Source organism: Schistocerca piceifrons, chromosome 10 (genome assembly GCF_021461385.2).
Source record: "Schistocerca piceifrons isolate TAMUIC-IGC-003096 chromosome 10, iqSchPice1.1, whole genome shotgun sequence".
NCBI classification, from domain to species: Eukaryota; Metazoa; Arthropoda; class Insecta; order Orthoptera; family Acrididae; genus Schistocerca; species Schistocerca piceifrons.
The window spans coordinates 106,402,882-106,420,583 of NC_060147.1; the positions used below are offsets into that span (position 1 = coordinate 106,402,882).

General features: G+C 45.0%; 1 protein-coding gene across 1 annotated transcript in view; it reads left to right on the forward strand.

Moving 5' to 3' along the window:
* Positions 1-17,702, forward strand: part of LOC124718926 (chaoptin) — a 241,022-nt gene that overhangs the window by 137,024 nt on the left and 86,296 nt on the right. Inside the window, exons 7-10 of the mRNA XM_047244580.1 lie at positions 1,872-2,091; positions 4,139-4,363; positions 8,207-8,503; positions 13,019-13,366. Of these exons, the coding sequence (XP_047100536.1) occupies positions 1,872-2,091; positions 4,139-4,363; positions 8,207-8,503; positions 13,019-13,366 (1,090 nt within the window). The remainder of the gene's footprint in view (positions 1-1,871; positions 2,092-4,138; positions 4,364-8,206; positions 8,504-13,018; positions 13,367-17,702) is intronic.

The window sequence follows — 17,702 nt, forward strand, 5'->3', positions numbered from 1 at the left end:
TCAGCCAGCGCGAAGCCCCAAGCGACTGGAAAAAAGTGCAGGTGGCTCCTGCGTATGAGAAGCATAAGAGAACGGATCCTCAAAATTGCCGACCAATATCTTCAACATTAGTTTGTTGCAGAACTCTTGAACGGATTCTCTGTTCGAATATAATAAATTTCCTTGAGAGGGAAAAGCTTCTTTCCACAAATCAGGACCGTTTTAGAAAGCATAGCTCGCCCGAAACTCAGCTTACCCTTTTCTCCCGTCATACACTATGAACTATGGCTGGTCAGCAACAGACAGACGCCACATGTCTAGTTTTCCGGAAGCGGTTCGACACAGTACTCAATTCAAGACTGTTAAAGAAGGAATGAGCATATAGAATAACTTCATAGGTGTGTGAGTGGCTCGAAGACTTCTTAAATAATAGAACCCAGTTTGTTGTCCTCGACGGCGAGTTTTCACCTGGGACAGAAGCATTGTCAGGAGTGCCCCAGGGACGTGTGATAGTAAGACCCCTGTTGTTCTCTATACACAAAAATGGTTTGTCGGACAGGGTGGGCAGCAGTCTGCGGTTATTTGCTGATGATGCTGTGGTGTACAGTAACGTGTCGAAGTTGAGTGAGTGTAGGAAGATACGATTTAGACAAAATTTATAGTTGGTGTGACAAATGACAGCTAGCTCTAAATGTGGAAACATGTAGGTTAATGCAGATGAGTAAGAAAAACAAACCTGTAATGTTCTAATGCAGTATTAGTAGTGTACTGCATGACACAGTCAAGTTGGTTAAATATCTAGGTGTAACGTTGAAGAGCAATATGAAATGGAATAAGCACCTAGGGACTGTAGTGGGAAGGTGAATAGTAGACTTCGGTTTATTGGAGAATTTTGGGAAAGTGTGGTTCATCTGGAAATGAGACCGCATATAGGATACTACTGCGACCCATTGTTGAGTACTAATCGATTGCTTGGGATCCACACCAGGACAGGGTGATGGGACAGGGGTTGAGAGATGGGGGACTAACTTCTATCGTACGAGAGGGAGCTATAGAGGTTAAAAACAGTAGGGGAAGGTAGAGGTTGGAATACACCCAGCAAATAATTAAGGATGTAGTTTGGCACAGGAGAGAAGTACGTGGCAATCCCATCAAATCTTTACGAAAGCTGATGACGCAAAAATGTTTGAATAACAGTTAAGTATTATGAACATACTGGACATACTTCGGGTACTCAAATGGGAACCACTGGGGTGGGGCAAGGCGATGTTTTTTTTTTTTTTTTTTTTTTTTTTTTTTTTTTTTTTTTTTTCAAGGAGCAGTATCGAGAAAATTAAGAGAATTGGCATTTGAGACTGACTACAGAACAATTCTAGTACCGCTAAGGCACATTTCGCATGCGGACATGAAAATAAGATTAGGCAGATTAGGGCTTGTACAGACTGGGAAGTGGGAAGGCTGATTTGGCATAGGGGTCCATACAGCCATTGGTCCCATCGGAGTAGGGAAGGATGGGGAAGGAAGTCGGTCCTGCCCTTTCAAAGGAACCATCCTATTCTCTGCCTGAAGTGATTTAGCGAAATTATGGAAAACCTAAATCAGGATGGCCAGACGCTGGTTTGAACCATCGTCCTCCCTATGCTCATATTGAAGCACATAGACAGTACTTTTACCTCATTCTGTTTGCTAGTGGATTGGGAAAGGAAATGACTGGTGCAGGGTACCCTCCGCCACGTACCATACAGTGGCTTGAGGAGTATGTATGTAGATGTAGATATGTAGCTCTAGAAGTAGATGTAGATACGCTTAAAGAGTGAAGAAGCAGTGCTAGCGGATACATTAGCGGTCGAGCTTTCGACCCGAAGTGAGACGAATGTCCTTCATCACGTCAGGATGCGCAACCTGCGCTCGCTGTCGCTCTCGCGCCTGCCGCAGCCGCACCTCGCGCCGGACGACTTCCTCGAGTTCGGCGTCGACCTGGAGGAGGTGCGGGTGGTGCGCGGCAACCTGCGCACCATCAAGAACCACGCCTTCATGCACGCGCGCGCCGTGCGCCGCCTCGACCTGTCCGAGAACGCCATCTCGCTCATCGAGCCGGACGCCTTCACTGAGGTGAGCCCGCTTGCCACGTAGTTCCGTTCAGACTCTGCTTTTTTCATCAATCACAAAAAAAGAAATTATATAACAGCTAATGTCGCAGATTGCATTATTATATCCTGTAATTTTTAAATCTAATGAAATTGACATACTTTAAATAAAATCAAATCTATTAGGTGATTTCAGATTACTACTGTTGTGTCCCACAGGGTTCAGTATTGGAACCTCTCCAATTCTTGATATCAGATTGGCGCATAAGTTTGTGGGGTTTTTCTCTAAGTTCGATAAACACAGCACGTAAACATGACAGAGTCTTTAGTCATCAATAACAAAATCTCCTTCGCCCTAATGCTGTCGGGCTTTATTTTCCACTAGTATCACTTCACACAGCCTTTCTGGTCGTTGTTCTCAATTGCGTCTCCAAGACCTCTCAGTTGTAGGAAACATTACCTTCTGCGAACCGCCAGGAGAGCTTCTGTAAAGTTTGGAAGGTAAGAGACGAGATACTGGCAGAAGTAAAGCTGTGAGGACGGGGCGTGAGTCGTGCTTGGGTAGTTCAGATGGTAGAGCACTTGCCCGCAAAAGGCAAAGGTCTCGAGTTCGAGTCTCGGTTCGGCACACAGTTTAAATCTGCCAGTAAGTTTCATATCAGCGCACACTCCGCTGCAGAGTGAATATCTCATTCTGGAAACTATTGTTATTATTAATTTGTCCGTCTACTTGTAGCGCACGCTTTTAACGCCACTAAAAACATATAGCTAACTGATGGCTGGCATATCGAACATGTCATAATCTAAATCCGAATATCTGTAGTGACGTTTACTGTTGTGTTGGGAGAAGAGCCAACACCGTGTTACGAGTGGAGTCCGAAATGCACGCGTTTTAGCTCACGCAGGCTGGCGTGAGGAGGCAAGAACTATACTGACGTGAGGTCTGGAACATAACAAGGAATGAGAATTCAGAAAGTGGATGTAATTAGTTTGATACTTAACTTTAATCCATTAATGATGAACGTTGCTCTTGACGGTACGTGATTCACAATATTATCTGTTCAGAATACATTCTTGAATATAGTGATTGAATATGGCGCCTTGCTAGGTCGTAGCAAATGACGTAGCTGAAATCGTATGTAGACAGTGAACCATCGCTAGCAAAGTCGGCTGTCCAACTGGGACGAGTACTTTGGACTCTCTCTAGACTGGACCTGCCGTGTGGCGGCGCTCGGTCTGCAATCACTGATAGTGGCGACACGCGGGTCCGACGTATACTAACGGACCGCGGCCGATTTAAAGGCTACCACCTAGCAAGTGTGGTGTCTGGCGGTGACACCACATTTACGTGTTGAATAAAGTGTGTGCACGCCGTAGTTTGTAACTAATTTACGTTGTTTTCATATAGTTCAATAATTGTCACCCTGTATGTCAGCTGGTGTCACGTATTGCTAGTTAGTTTATGAAAAGGTTGACCACCATCAGCTGAGAGCCGATGTTTAGAATGTAGTTATGTGACACAATGCTATGTATTACGGCATTTTCTATGGCATGTTAACTTTATTGTGAATGATTTAAAATATTTTTGCTCTTAATGTCGTATACCTATACTTTCATGACAATTATGTTTCATTTGGAAGACCTTATGATGATGTGCTGGTCTCAAACGTGTCAGCAAATATAATTTTAAACAAAATGTGATTTTAGCGACCTAATGAAATACTGATATAAGACGTCCTCAGACGGTATAACCTGGCCCACAGTTTAACCAACTACACGGGGACACGTCTACATTACGTGCTGCAGCTGTTAACGATTCTGTGCATCTCTAACTTGATCGACAACCAAATGGGCTCTAGTAGTGGGTAGTTGGATCTCAGAGAATGCTTCTCCCCAGACAAATGTCATTCGCTGAGGTTGGTGCGAAAAGCCCAAATTTTTACCAGATACATGCTGACGCTGCCGCAAGAGCCACTGCAAGTGTTGGTGAATCTGTACAACCTCAGCACGATTGACAGCCACCTGGGTTGTGTGTTGGGTAGCTGGGACTGGGAGAACACTTCGTTTTGCAGATTGGCCACTCGCTGACCTGGCTGCGGATGGCTCACGGTCTAGCCAGCTCTGTGGGGACGCTGCCACACGAGGCGTTGCGTCCGCTGGTCAACCTGGAGAGCCTCGACATGAGCAACAACCGGTTGCGCACCATGCCCGAGACCTCGTTCCACTTCCTGCGGCGGCTGCGCGTGCTCCAGCTCCAGGACAACCAGATCGAGCACGTGCCCAAGGGCACCTTCCAGGTGGGCCTCAGGATAACATCACCGTGTTCACACTTGTAGAGTCCATCAAAACACACTCATTTGCACAAACACTTTATCCATTCCTAACATTTCTCAACAGCTACTAATGCAAACAGTTTTTTTCTTTTATTTTCGGTCTCTAACGGGGAGAAGGGTATAGAGTCATCAGTCTCCTGAGAATTTATTCGGCCTTTCGCGACATCCTCTTCTGCTCCAATCTGTTCATTTCACCCAGCATCCTCAACATACCGGGTGATCAAAAAGTCAGTATAAATTTGAAAACTTAATAAACCACGGAATAATGTAGATAGAGAGGTAAAAATTGACACACATGCTTGAATGACGTGTGGTTTTATTAGAACAAAACAACAAAAAAAAAAAAAACAAAGTTCACACCCTATATTGCTAGACGCGTGAAAGATCTCTTGCACGCGTCGTTTGGTGATGATCGTGTGCTCAGCTGCCACTTTCGTCATGCTTGGCCTCCCAGGTCCCCAGACCTCAATCCGTGCGATTATTGGCTTTGGGGTTACCTGAAGTCGCAAGTGTATCGTGACCGACCGACATCTCTAGGGATGCTGAAAGACAACATCCGACGCCAATGCCTCACCATAACTCCGGACATGCTTTACAGTGCTGTTCACAACATTATTCCTCGACTACAGCTACTGTTGAGGAATGATGGTGGACATATTGAGCATTTCCTGTAAAGAACATTATCTTTGCTTTGTCTTACTTTGTTATGCTAATTATTGCTATTCTGATCAGATGAAGCGCCATCTGTCGGAAATTTCTAGAGCGTTTGAATTTTTTTGTTCTAATAAAACCCCATGTCATTCCAAGCATGTGTGTCAATTTGTACCTCTCTATCTACATTATTCCGTGATTTATTCAGTTTTCAAATTTATACTGACTTTTTGATCACTCGGTATATCATTCGAACGGAGTTCAGTAAGTAATGCAACACATTTTTTTTCCCAGCCAGTTTCGATTGAACAAATGTGGAATTTGCTGTGGAAGGTCGTGGAATATTCTCGCTTCAGGTCCTGTCGTTTTATGAAGTCCCAAAAGGTGGCGGCGCTATGCGTAACGTTAAAAATGGCGTCTGTAACGGAGTAACGTTCCAAGCAGAGAACTGTCGTTGAGTTTCTGTAGAGGGAAACCCAAAGCATCGCAGGTATTCATAGCAGCTTGCAGAATGTCTACACCGACCTGGCAGTGAACAAAAGCACGGCTAGTCGGTGGGCGAGGTGTCTGTCATCATCGCAACAAGATCGAGGAGAACCTGTCCCATCTCCCGCGTGCCGTCCTGCCACACACACAGCTGTGACTCTTGTAATGTTGGAACTTGTGGATACTGCCATTCGAGGTGAGCGATGGATTCCTAGTAGACACCATGCTGTACAACTGGACCGTCCTTTTGGTAGTGCTGACACACTCGTCCATCAGTTGGGATACTCACAGGCGTGTAGCCGCTGCATTCCACGCCGCCTACCCACCTCTCGACTTCCATCTGTTTGGTCCAAAGGATGCACTCCGCTGAAAGCAGTGCGTGGGTGGTGTGGAGGTAACTGACGCAGCAAGACGTTGGCTCCGACGTCGTCCAATTCAGTGATGCTATGCGGGGATACAGGATCTCCCAGTAAGGAATCGTAAGGGTCGCACTGAATCGAGATTTTGTTGAAAAATAGGGTTTTGCAGCCAAAAGAGTGGAGGATGACATGATGGAGTACTGAATAAAGCCAACCTGCTTCAAAAAAATAAATATTGCATTACTTATTGAACACCTCTAGCATATACTCGTGTCCCTCTCTTCCCCCTCAATGATTGCTCTCTGATGTACCCTTCAGTACGGTGGAAGGTCGGTATTCCTGTCCTGTCATCGTATCCCTTCTTCTAGTTATAGTTCTTCACATACAGGAAATTCCCGTTACAAACTCCCAGGACTTGTAGAAGGGAGAGAGTACATTATATTTTGAATAGGAACCCATTTCCGGAATCGTACCGTTTCCTTTCTGCGACTGTTTCAATTCAGATGTTTTACTCATTCACTTCTGCTGGAGAAACTGAATTAGGCGAGACGTCGGACAGTTATTAGGAAACAATTCAAAAGCAAACATAAAGAAACATCCATTTATCACATAAACACATTTGTCTGTATTAACATTTAAACATTATGTGTGTACATTATGGCAAAAGAGAAAAGAATCCAGCACACTGTGCGTACAGAACAGTACTGATACGTTAGAACAGCGGCTCGATATGCCGATCTTCAATAATTTTACAGTCATTGTACCTACGAAGCATGTTCTGGTCCAGGACAGGCAACTCTGAGACTTTTCTCTTTCCCTCAGTGGACGTGGACGCGTTACACATGTGAATTGAAAGCGTCACAGAACGGAAACGGTACGTATCCGCACATGGGATGCTATTCAAGATATTGTGTACACACTCATCTCTACAAGTCCTAGAAGATTGTAAAAGAAATTTCCGAACAACCTGTATTTAGTACCTCCATAATCCTGTGGATGTTGTAAGACACTATCTACAAGCCTTGAAGCTGAACTCTTTTACCTTCGATGTAATTAAGTAATATAAATTATTACAATGCCCTGCTCATAGAATAGAGAATAGTGTAGTAATATTCTCATTTCATCTTCCTTTATAACACCACTCCTCAACTCCTTTGATTCTCTTTTTTTTTTTCAGGCTTCCCAGCAGCTTATGATTCACTTATATACAGTACTGTTTATCAGTTTATCGGCTTCAAATATTTCTTTCTCAACTTAACGATCTCTTGTGATAATAACAGACTTGATTTTTAGATAAATCCTCTTTTTATTTGTTCTATTATGTTTGTTATATCCTGCTTGTTTCGTTCGTCATGCGTTACCTTGCTTCCAAATTGATAAAATTCCTTCACTTCTTCAAGTACATTTTTATTGATTTTCAAGTCCGGCTGCTTCTCGATACATTATTCCTTCTTTGATTTACTTACAGTCAATATTTACTACTTAGCAGATTGTTTATTCTATTTACCATGCAACGAGTCATTCTCACTTTTACTGACGATAGAAGTATAATTAGCGAATCTTATCACCCATATCCTTTCCCAGTATTGCGAACTTTACCTTTACTGCCACAATTTCTTCTTCGACGTATAGGTTTGACAGCAGAGGAGAAGGACTGCATACCATCCATACACTCTTCCCTAATTCGAGTACTTTTTCTCTTGACCGAGCACGGTGGCGCACTGGTTAGCACACTAGACTCGCATTCTGGAGAACGACGGTTCAATCCCACGTCCGACCATCCTGATTTAGGTTTTCCGTCATTTCCCTCAATCGCTCCTGGCAAATGCCGGGCTGGTTCCTTTGAAAGTGCCACGGTCGACTTCCTTCCCCGTCCTTCCCAAAACCGATGAGCGCGATGACCTCGCTGTTTGGTCTCCTCCCCCAAAACAACCCAACCCAACTTATCTTTTGTTATTCCCTTTGTAGTGTTGACTCTTGGCTGTTTACATACTGTAAAATACCCATCTTTCCATTGCATATTCCTTTTTTCTGGAGCTTTCATGCATCTTGCACCATTTTGCGTCCTTGGTGATACTGGTTTTGTGGAAGCCCCTGACGAAGTCTCCAATATTGGAAGACGAAACGTTAGGCACAGAAATATGTCGTGATCTACGGCGTAACGCCCATAAAACAGAACTCACAAAGGACGCAAATAGCATCCGTGAACGCCACCATTTTACGTTGCTGAACACAAGTTGTTGATCGATAAATATTTGTGCTGTCACTTGAGAGAGAGTAACTCGTTACTGGCGACCTCTGCCGCCCACAGGGCAACATCCACTCTGGGCTGGAGGAGGTGTACCTGTCGCTGAACTCGCTTTCGGCCGTCAACACGCACACCTTCGTCGACTTGTCGTCCCTGGAGACGCTGCGCCTCGACGACAACCGAATCGAGCGCGTCGAGCGGCGGGCCTTCATGAACCTCGACCGCCTCAAGATGCTGGACCTCCGGGGCAACCGGCTCACACGCATCTCTGATGAGGCCTTCCAGAACCTGCCCGAGCTGGAGGAACTGGACCTCGCCTACAACCGGCTCACCTCTCTGGACTTCACCATGCTGGACCAGGTGAGCACACATCACAGAAACTGCCCGATCTGGACGCCTAAAACTTTGATCCTAACTGGCTTACTTACCTTATAATCACTGCACTGGTTCTGTTTAATACACCACCAAAAATCTGCCCTAAAAATCATGTCCTCACTGTCTGCCCATTTACTTCTTTGGGCTAGACGATATCGTAAGAGATGAGTAGTCATTTCACAAAATATCTGAGATGCGGAAACCCGAACTCAGTGACAAGCTGGGTTCTGAATTTATCATACATCAGATGGGTGGACCCAAGTATAGTGAATGGTCCTCGATCTCATTTAATTAATGGTTCACTTCTTTCGACTTTTTTCAATAATGGTAGAATAAACTCAAGAAGCTAGCTAATCTAGAAGAGCTCAAGGTCAAAACTGGTTTATTTTTATAACTACTGTGATCAATCAGTCAGATGAGTATGTCTTGTAGAAGTTGCCTGAGGTGGAGGAGCTTCATTTATATTCGCTGTATTGGATCACTCGAATAAACCACCCAACATCTGCCCAAACTGAAAGGGCCGACCTCACTAGGAGGCCGTTTACTTACTTGGGCTTGACTATTTCGTAGCAGATGGGCAGGAATTTTTAAAAAAATGCCTGAGCTGTGGAAACTAAACTCAGTTACAACCCTGATATCAACTCTGAGATTTATCATCCTCCATCAGCTGGGTGGACCAGAAAACGGTAAGGAAATCTTTGACCTCATTTAATAAGTGAATCTCTGGTATTCCATTGAGAAAAGTGAGACTGCAACCTGATTCTTTTCAGTACAAGCTACCAGTTTCGCCACCACATGGTAACGTCTTCAGGCCCCGAATGTAGCCTGCCATTCACAACCGTTTTCACGTGCAATGAACAGAATTGTATGCAACAGGCCAAAGTTAACTGTACTATTTTCCTTCTGTGACAACACGGAAGGTACGGAATCCAGTTAATTTTAGCCGGCTGCATATGATTATGTTCATTGCACGTGAAAATGGTTATGCACTTTACAGTCCAAGTTTACCAGACCTTCTTTTATAAAATGCATTTTAACCATCAGCTGTTTATTTGTCCCATTAGTCATCTACTGGTTTCGGTTTTTCATCATAATCCAGGGCGTAGGCTACCACAGATTAGTTAAAAGCATCCCATATTCCTTTGAAGTTGAGCAATAGCGAAATTATCCAGTGAACTTGTACAAACAATTTGTCTTAGAATAGCAAAAGTCATACCTTATGTCAAACAGAGAGACATTGCAAGAGAAACAAGGTGTTTTTTCGTCTGTATGTTTGACATAAAATATGACTTTAAGTATTGTTTTTATTAAGTATTGTTTGTACAAGTCCACTGGATAATTTCGATATTGCTCAACATCAAAGGAATATGGGCGCTTTTAACTAATATCCGCTGCTCGTGGTCTCGCGAGCACGGGGTCCCGGGTTCGATTCCTGGCGGGGTCAGGGATTTTCACCTGCCCCGAGATGACTGGGTGTTGTTGTCGTCATCATCATCAACATTCATCCCCAATATGGTCGGAGGAAGGCAGCGGCAAACCACCTCCATTAGGACCTTGCCTAGTACGGCGGTGTGGGTCCCCGAATCGTTCCCCTACGCTCTGTCAATAAGTATGGGACTTCATTTCCATTTAACTAATCTGTTATGCCCTACATCCTGAATGATGGTTGATAATCGAAACCAGTAGATGACTAATGGGACAAATAAACAGATGATGGTTAAAATGCATTTTATAAAATACTTAACGGCTGTTGAACCTCCCCTTATGGAAACATTACAAAGAAATGTTCAAATACGTGTGAAATCTTATGGGACTTAACTGCTAAGGTCATCAGTCCCTAAGCTTACACACTACTTAACCTAAAATAACTTGAGGACGAACACACACACCCATGCCCGAGGAAGGACTCGAACCTCCGCCAGGATCAACCGCACAGTCCGTGACTGCAGCGCCCTAGACCGCACGCCTAATCCCGCGCGGCGAAACATTACATACCAGACTTTTTGCTTCGAATAAAGTTATATATGTAGCTCTCGCAATATTCAGAAACACTGCTCAAAACACAACTTTTCTGACAACAAGAAGAAAATGCATTCTTTCCTGTTACTCTAAAATCAGCCACTAGATCCAAACACCAACCAGGACACGTCATGTGTTCTAGGTACACTCTCCACGAGGTACAGTAGTCAGGCCTAGCTGGTCTGTGCGCAGCAGGAGACGGAGACACCTGTTACTTACCAGCTCTTGCATGTGGTTATCGTATTGCATCTCTAGTGTCTCCTGTACAGTCCACCCACACAGGTAGTCGTGCATGTTAATGCGATCGCTTCCGTGGTGGGGAGGTATGCCAGCCACGGATAGAATCCGCCCGGCAGACTAATGTCGAGTGGATCAGCGTGCCAGCCAGCCTCGTGTTTTTAGGCTGTTTATCACAACCCACTGTTTCCAAATTTTCGCCTCAGATACGCGGTACGCAAACACAGAATTTACTCTATAGGAAGACAGACTGGGTACGCCGTTTCTGTCTTGGGAGCTGAATAAGGAAATTGATAATCTTCGCTGTTTCTCATTCAAAGCTTAATCAGAATCGGAACATACAGTCTCAAAGGGGGTCAACACAACGAGTTAAAATTTGATAGAGTAATTAACGTACAAGTTACAGCCTGCTTGCGGCAAAGAACGTTGCTACTGAAGGAGCATATAAAGCAAGCTACTGTGTGAAACAAAATAAGAATAGCGCAGTTAAAAAATTCAATTTCAGTTTGTTACATGTCAAATAGTGAAAACGTAAAGGATGTTTTGGAAGAGCTTTTGGAACTTTAAGCTAGTGGTAAAGTATCACTTCATTCTCAGCAAAAAAGGAAATTCTAGTCTAGGAAGACATGTAGCTACTTTGTAAAGTTTGTCAAATTGTCTAACCAAAGAACACTTCAGTGCAATTACTGAGAAGTTACTTATTTATAAACAGTGTCATTTTTCTACAGCAACTGAATCTGAGAAAGAAACGTGTTACCGGTATGTGAAACTTATAAAACTGCTCTTCATGCAGTAATTTAGATGCATAGTAAATCATTCATGCAAATGTAAATATTTTGAGCACAGAGGTAAAGTTGCCAGACAACTATATACCAGGCTTATTTTATTTAATTGTCAGTGAAAAAAATTGCAGAAAACAGAATGTCAAGCAAAGTACAGTAAAAATGAAATGCCAATGAAAACACTGTAGATGTGAAATGTCAATAAAACACCGTAAAATGAAACGGCAATAAATTATTTTATTGTCTTATACGTCATCATTATTATTGAATTACTTATGTTAGTTACTTTTAATACATATTTTTAAGAGGCACTCTCATCTATAGTGAACTTTTATGGCGGTTACTGTATGCTCAAAATACGAACAATAGTACAGAATTTCTGCAACAGTTTCCATTTCTATTAGTTAACCATAGCGCGTTTCGAAGTTTCCACTATAATCTTCAGGTGGTACCCACTCAGTTTGCATTGACTTGTGTTCAGTTTGAGAGCAACGAGAAGTTATCGTGGGTAGACCAACGTTTTGTGGGTCTTCTTGTAGTTTTACGTGCGTCGAAATGTTTATTGCTACTTCGATTGAAACTTGTCTTGTTGCTGTCATTGTACACAGTTCCTCGAGAAAAAATAAAGCTGGCACGAGATATTTGGAGCTACTTAAAGGCAATTTCAAGAGGGTGCGAGCAAGCAGGCGACGCCTTTGACTACAGAAAAAATGGAGGATGTTGTTCAGTTTTCCTCAGATACGGCGGACGTGTAGCCACTCTACGAAATTTAATCTCGTCGGTCAGACCACAGTAGCCTCTCTCTGTATGTTCATCTTTTTAGAGATAGTTGCGGGACTCGGCTGTTCGGTTTAAACTAAACTCCGCCCGAACAGGCCGTGAAGGCCCAACGGTACCGACCGGCCGCCGTCTCATACTCAGTGCTCAGGTGTCACTGGATGCGGATGTGGAAGGGCATGTGGTCAGCACACCACTCGCCCGGCCGTATGTCAGTTTACGAGGCCGGAGCTGGTCCTTCTCACTCAAGTAGCTCCTCTATTTGCCTCACAAGGGCTGAGTGCATCCTGCTTGCAGACAGCCCTCGGCAGACCGGATGGTCACCCATCCAAATGCTAGCCCAGCCTGAAAGCCCTTAAGTGATCTGGTGGGAACCGATGTTACCATTGCGGCAAGGCTGTTGGCCGGCTGTTCGATATAGGATGTCAAATCAAACACCTTTCAGCTGTCTAGTTTCCAAACTTGTTTTATGTGGGTACCACTTTCAGCGTTTTACTACGCCATCTTCAGGCCCCTGACCGACATGTAGGAAGATTCTACCCCTATTCTGATCAAAATAGGGGCCAGCAGTAATGGTATTGGTAGAATTTTGCTACAGCGATGACTTCAGCCACCATCTGCCGACTCAGTGGCCTGTGGTCGTGCCTGACCCCTTGACTGAGGTGTCCCCCCTCCCTGGTTCCAGGTGGGCACGCTGGCCACGTTCCGGCTGAACGCCAGCCACAACCGGCTGCACTCGCTGGAGTCCAACTCGAGCGCGGGCCTGCTGCTGGGCCACCGCGGCGACCCGGTGGCCGTGCACTCCAACATCAAGGTGCTCGACCTGTCCCACAACAACGTGAGCGGCGTGGCGCGCGGGTACTTCCGGCCGGTGGAGACCTCGCTCACGCACCTCTACCTCTCCCACAACTTGCTGTCCAACGCGTCGCGCGACCTCTTCGGCAACATGCCACACCTCCAGTGGCTCGACCTCTCCCACAACGAGCTCGTCGAGATCGACTTCGATACCTTCCGCAACACGAGACGCCTGCAGGTGAGTGATCGACGTCTGTTCGTCAATTAATGTACGACCTTGCATAGGACATTCTCTCTCTTTGTTTTTCTATCGCATCAGGTCTGGTAAAACAGATTTCAACGTTCACCATCATCATCTTCATCAATAGTGGAGAAATCTATGGTTCAAAAGGTTCAAATGGCTCTGAGCACTATGGGACTTAACTTCTGAGGTCATCAGTCCCCTAGGACTTAGAACTACTTAAACCTAACTAGCCTAAGGACGTCACACACATCCATGCCCGAGGCAGGATTCGAACCTGCAACGTAGCAGTCGCGCGGTTCCAGACTGTAGCGCCTAGAACCGCTCGGTCACTCCGACCGGCAGAACTCTATGAAACCGGATTTTCGCTACAGATGGTGCTAGCTGTCAGTATAGAGCCCATGAGACAGCGACTGCTGCTTCATCTCCTTCCTGTAAAGGCTGACGACGAATGTCAACAAATGGTTCAAATGGCTCTAAGCACTATGGGACAACATCGGAGGTCGTCAGTCCCCTAGCACTTAAACCTAAGTAACCAAAGGACATCACACACATCCATGCCCGAGACAGGATTCGAACCTGCGACTGTAGCGGACGCGCGGTTCCAGACTGTAGCACCTAGAACCGCTCGGCCACTGCGACCGGCAGAACTCTATGAAACCGGATTTTCGCTACAGATGGTGCTAGCTGTTAGTATAGAGCCCATGAGACAGCGACTGCTGCTTCATCTCCTTCCTGTAAAGGCTGACGACGAATGTCAACAAATGGTTCAAATGGCTCTGAGCACTATGGGACTTAACATCGGAGGTCGTCAGTCCCCTAGAACTTAAACCTAAGTAACCAAACGACATCACACACATCCATGCCCGAGACAGAATTCGAACCTGCGACTGTAGCAGTCGCGCGGTTCCGGACTGTAGCGCCTAGAACCGCTCGGCCACTGCGACCGGCAGAACTCTATGAAACCGGATTTTCGCTACAGATGGTGCTAGCTGTCAGTATAGAACCCATGAGACAGCGACTGCTGCTTCATCTCTTTCCTGTAAAGGCTGACGACGAATATCAACAAATGGTTCAAATGGCTCTGAGCACTATGGGACTTAACATCGGAGGTCGTCAGTCCCCTAGAACTTAAACCTAAGTAACCAAAGGACATCACACACATCCATGCCCGAGACAGGGTTCGAACCTGCGACCGTAGCGGTCGCGCGGTTCCAGACCGTAGCGCCTAGAACCGCTCGGCCACTGCGACCGGGTGAACTCTATGAAACCGGATTTTCGCTACAGATGGTGCTAGCTGTCAGTATAGAACCCATGAGACAGTGACTGCTGCTTCATCTCCTTCCTGTAAAGGCTGACGACGAATGTCAACAAATGGTTCAAATTGCTCTGAGCACTATGGGACTTAACATCGGAGGTCGTCAGTCCCCTAAACCTAAATAACCAAAGGACATCACACACATCCATGCCCGAGACAGGATTCGAACCTGCGACTGTAGCAGTCGCGTGGTTCCGGACTGTAGCGCGTAGAACCGCTGGGCCACAGCGGCCGGCGAATATCAACACACGGCAACCCATGTTCGATACATCGGTATCTGTTTAAAACCCGTCAACATGTCGAGTTTAGTGCCTACGAACAACGACTTCCGGACACCATTGATTTTCTGTTATCATTTGAAGAAAACTGCTTCAGATGTAACTCATAGCATTAAATGTGACCATGTGGATGAAGAGCCATTAGCGCTTGCAGTCTTACTACGCAACTTTTTTTTGCCACGCGTGCGCCATAGGTTCGAAGACTTCGGAATGTTTCTGTGCTTCATCAACTGTGATTCTGAGCTCATCAGCAAGACTGACAACCGGTTTCTGAGACTGCGATGTTTGTGTACATTAACCCTAGCAATACCGACGCATTTTCAATAATGCACAATACCAAACAGGTGATACTTTATGTCCACCCTAAAAGAAATAAAAAACAAAATCGTTAACGGTCGTTGACTTACATTAACAATATACTTTTTAAAGAATTAATGGTTGTAAGTGGGGTCCAGAACCAGAATATACCTTCCACCAGACTCATAGCGATATCAATGCATTCTCAATAGTGTGCACAAAAATCTTTAAAAAAAGATACATTTTCTTCATTTTAATTTTTACTTAAATCACACTGTTTAAAGAGATGTTAATGTATAAGTTAGGTCCTAAACCAGAAATTAATGAATAACATTTATTGTGGAAAGTGACAAATACTACGTAGACTCAGATTTTTGGGTTCGGTTTAACCGAAAAATTTTAAACGTTCATGGAATCTTCTAAAAGAATTCGTTAAAAACAATAAGTATTTTCTTCAACATTTTAAAATATAAATTATATGACTAGATTACAATATTTTTCAAAACGTGGGCATATATTATTCACCGTCCCCCACCCCTCTTCCTCTTGGTATTGCGTGGGTTAATTTCGATACCACATAGCTCTGCTCGTAGATAAATTGCGTTTATAAAATTCATATTTCTGTCGTTTGTCCACTTCTCCATTGCTGTGCACATCGAACTCAACGACAAGAAACAACTACAAAATATGTGCAAGCTTCTGAACGAAAGAGAAATGATATTATTTTCGTATGCAGACCGAAGTGACGAACGAAAATTTGTACCGGGACCTCCTGTACCCAAAAAAAGGAATCATATACCCTTACAGCAAAGAGCCAGCTCGCTGCAGTAGTGCGAACAGTCTACCACCCCATGCAAATCAGCAAGCGAAGAGCTTTCTACGGGTAGCACTGGCCACTGACAGAATGTATTCGTACACTATGTGATCAAAAGTATCCGATCACCCCCAAAAACATACGTTTTTCGTATTACGTGCTTTTTGCTGCCACCTACTGCCAGGCACTCCATGTCGGCGACCTCAGCAGTCAGTAGACATCGTGAGAGAGCAGAATGGGGCGCTCCGGGGAACTCGCGTACTTCGAACGTGGTCAGGTGGTTGGTTGTCGCGTCATACGTCTGTACGCGAGATTTCCACACTCCTATACATCCATAGGTCCACCGTTTCCGATGTGAGAGTGAAGTGGAAACGTGGAGGAGCACATACAGCACAAAAGCGTACAGGCCGACCTCGTCTGTTGGCGGACAGAGACCGCCGACAGTTGAAGAGGGTCATAATGTGTAATGTACCCAGACCATCACACGGGAATTCCAAACTGCATCAGGATCCACTGCAAGTTCCATGGCAGTTAGGCGGGAGGTGAGAAAACTTGGATTTCATGATCGACCGACTGCTCATAAGCCACACATCACGTCGGTAAATGCCAAACGACGCCTCGCTTGGTGTAAGGAGCGTAAACATTAAGCGATTTAACAGTGGAAAAACGTTGTGTGGAGTGACGAATCACGGTGCACAATGTGGCGATACGAAGGCAGGGTCTATGGCAAATGCCCGGTGAACGTCATCTGCCAGCGTTTGTAGTGCCGTGTGGACGTGTTTTTCATGGAGGTGATTGCACCCCTTGCTGTTTTGCGTAGAACTATCACAGCAGAGGCGTACATTGATGTCTTAAACACCTTCTTGCTTCCCACTGTTGAAGGCCACTTCAGGGATGGTGATTACATCTTTGAACACGATCGAGCACCTGTTCATAATTGAAGGCCTGTGGCGGAATGGTTACACGACAATAACATCTCTGTAATGGACTGACCTGCAAAGAGACCTAACCTGAATCCTATAGAACACCTTTGGGATGTTTAGGAACACCGACTTCGTACCAGGGAACGATCTATTGATACGTAATCAGCATGGTTTCAGAAAACATCGTTCTTGTGCAACGCAGCTAGCTCTTTATTCGCACGAAGTAATGGCCGCTATCGACAGGGGATCTCTCCGTATTTCTAGATTTCCGGAAAGCTTTTGACACCGTTCCTCACAAGCGACTTCTAATCAAGCTGCGGGCCTGTGGGGTATCGTCTCAGTTGTGCGACTGGATTCGTGATTTCCTGTCAGGAAGGTCGCAGTTCCTAGTAATAGGCGGCAAATCATCGAGTAAAACTGAAGTGATATCAGGTGCTCCCCAGGGAAACGTCCTGGGACCTCTGCTGTTCCTGATCTATATAAATGACCTGGGTGACAATCTGTTCTCTTAGGTTGTTCGCAGATGATGCTGTAATTTACCGTCTAGTAAGGTCATCCGAAGACCAGTATCAGTTGCAAAGCGATTTAGAAAAGATTGCTGTATGGTGAGGCAGGTGGCAGTTGACGCTAAATAACGAAAAGTGTGAGGTGATCCATGTGAGTTCCAAAGAAATCCGTTGGAATTCGATTACTCGATAAATAG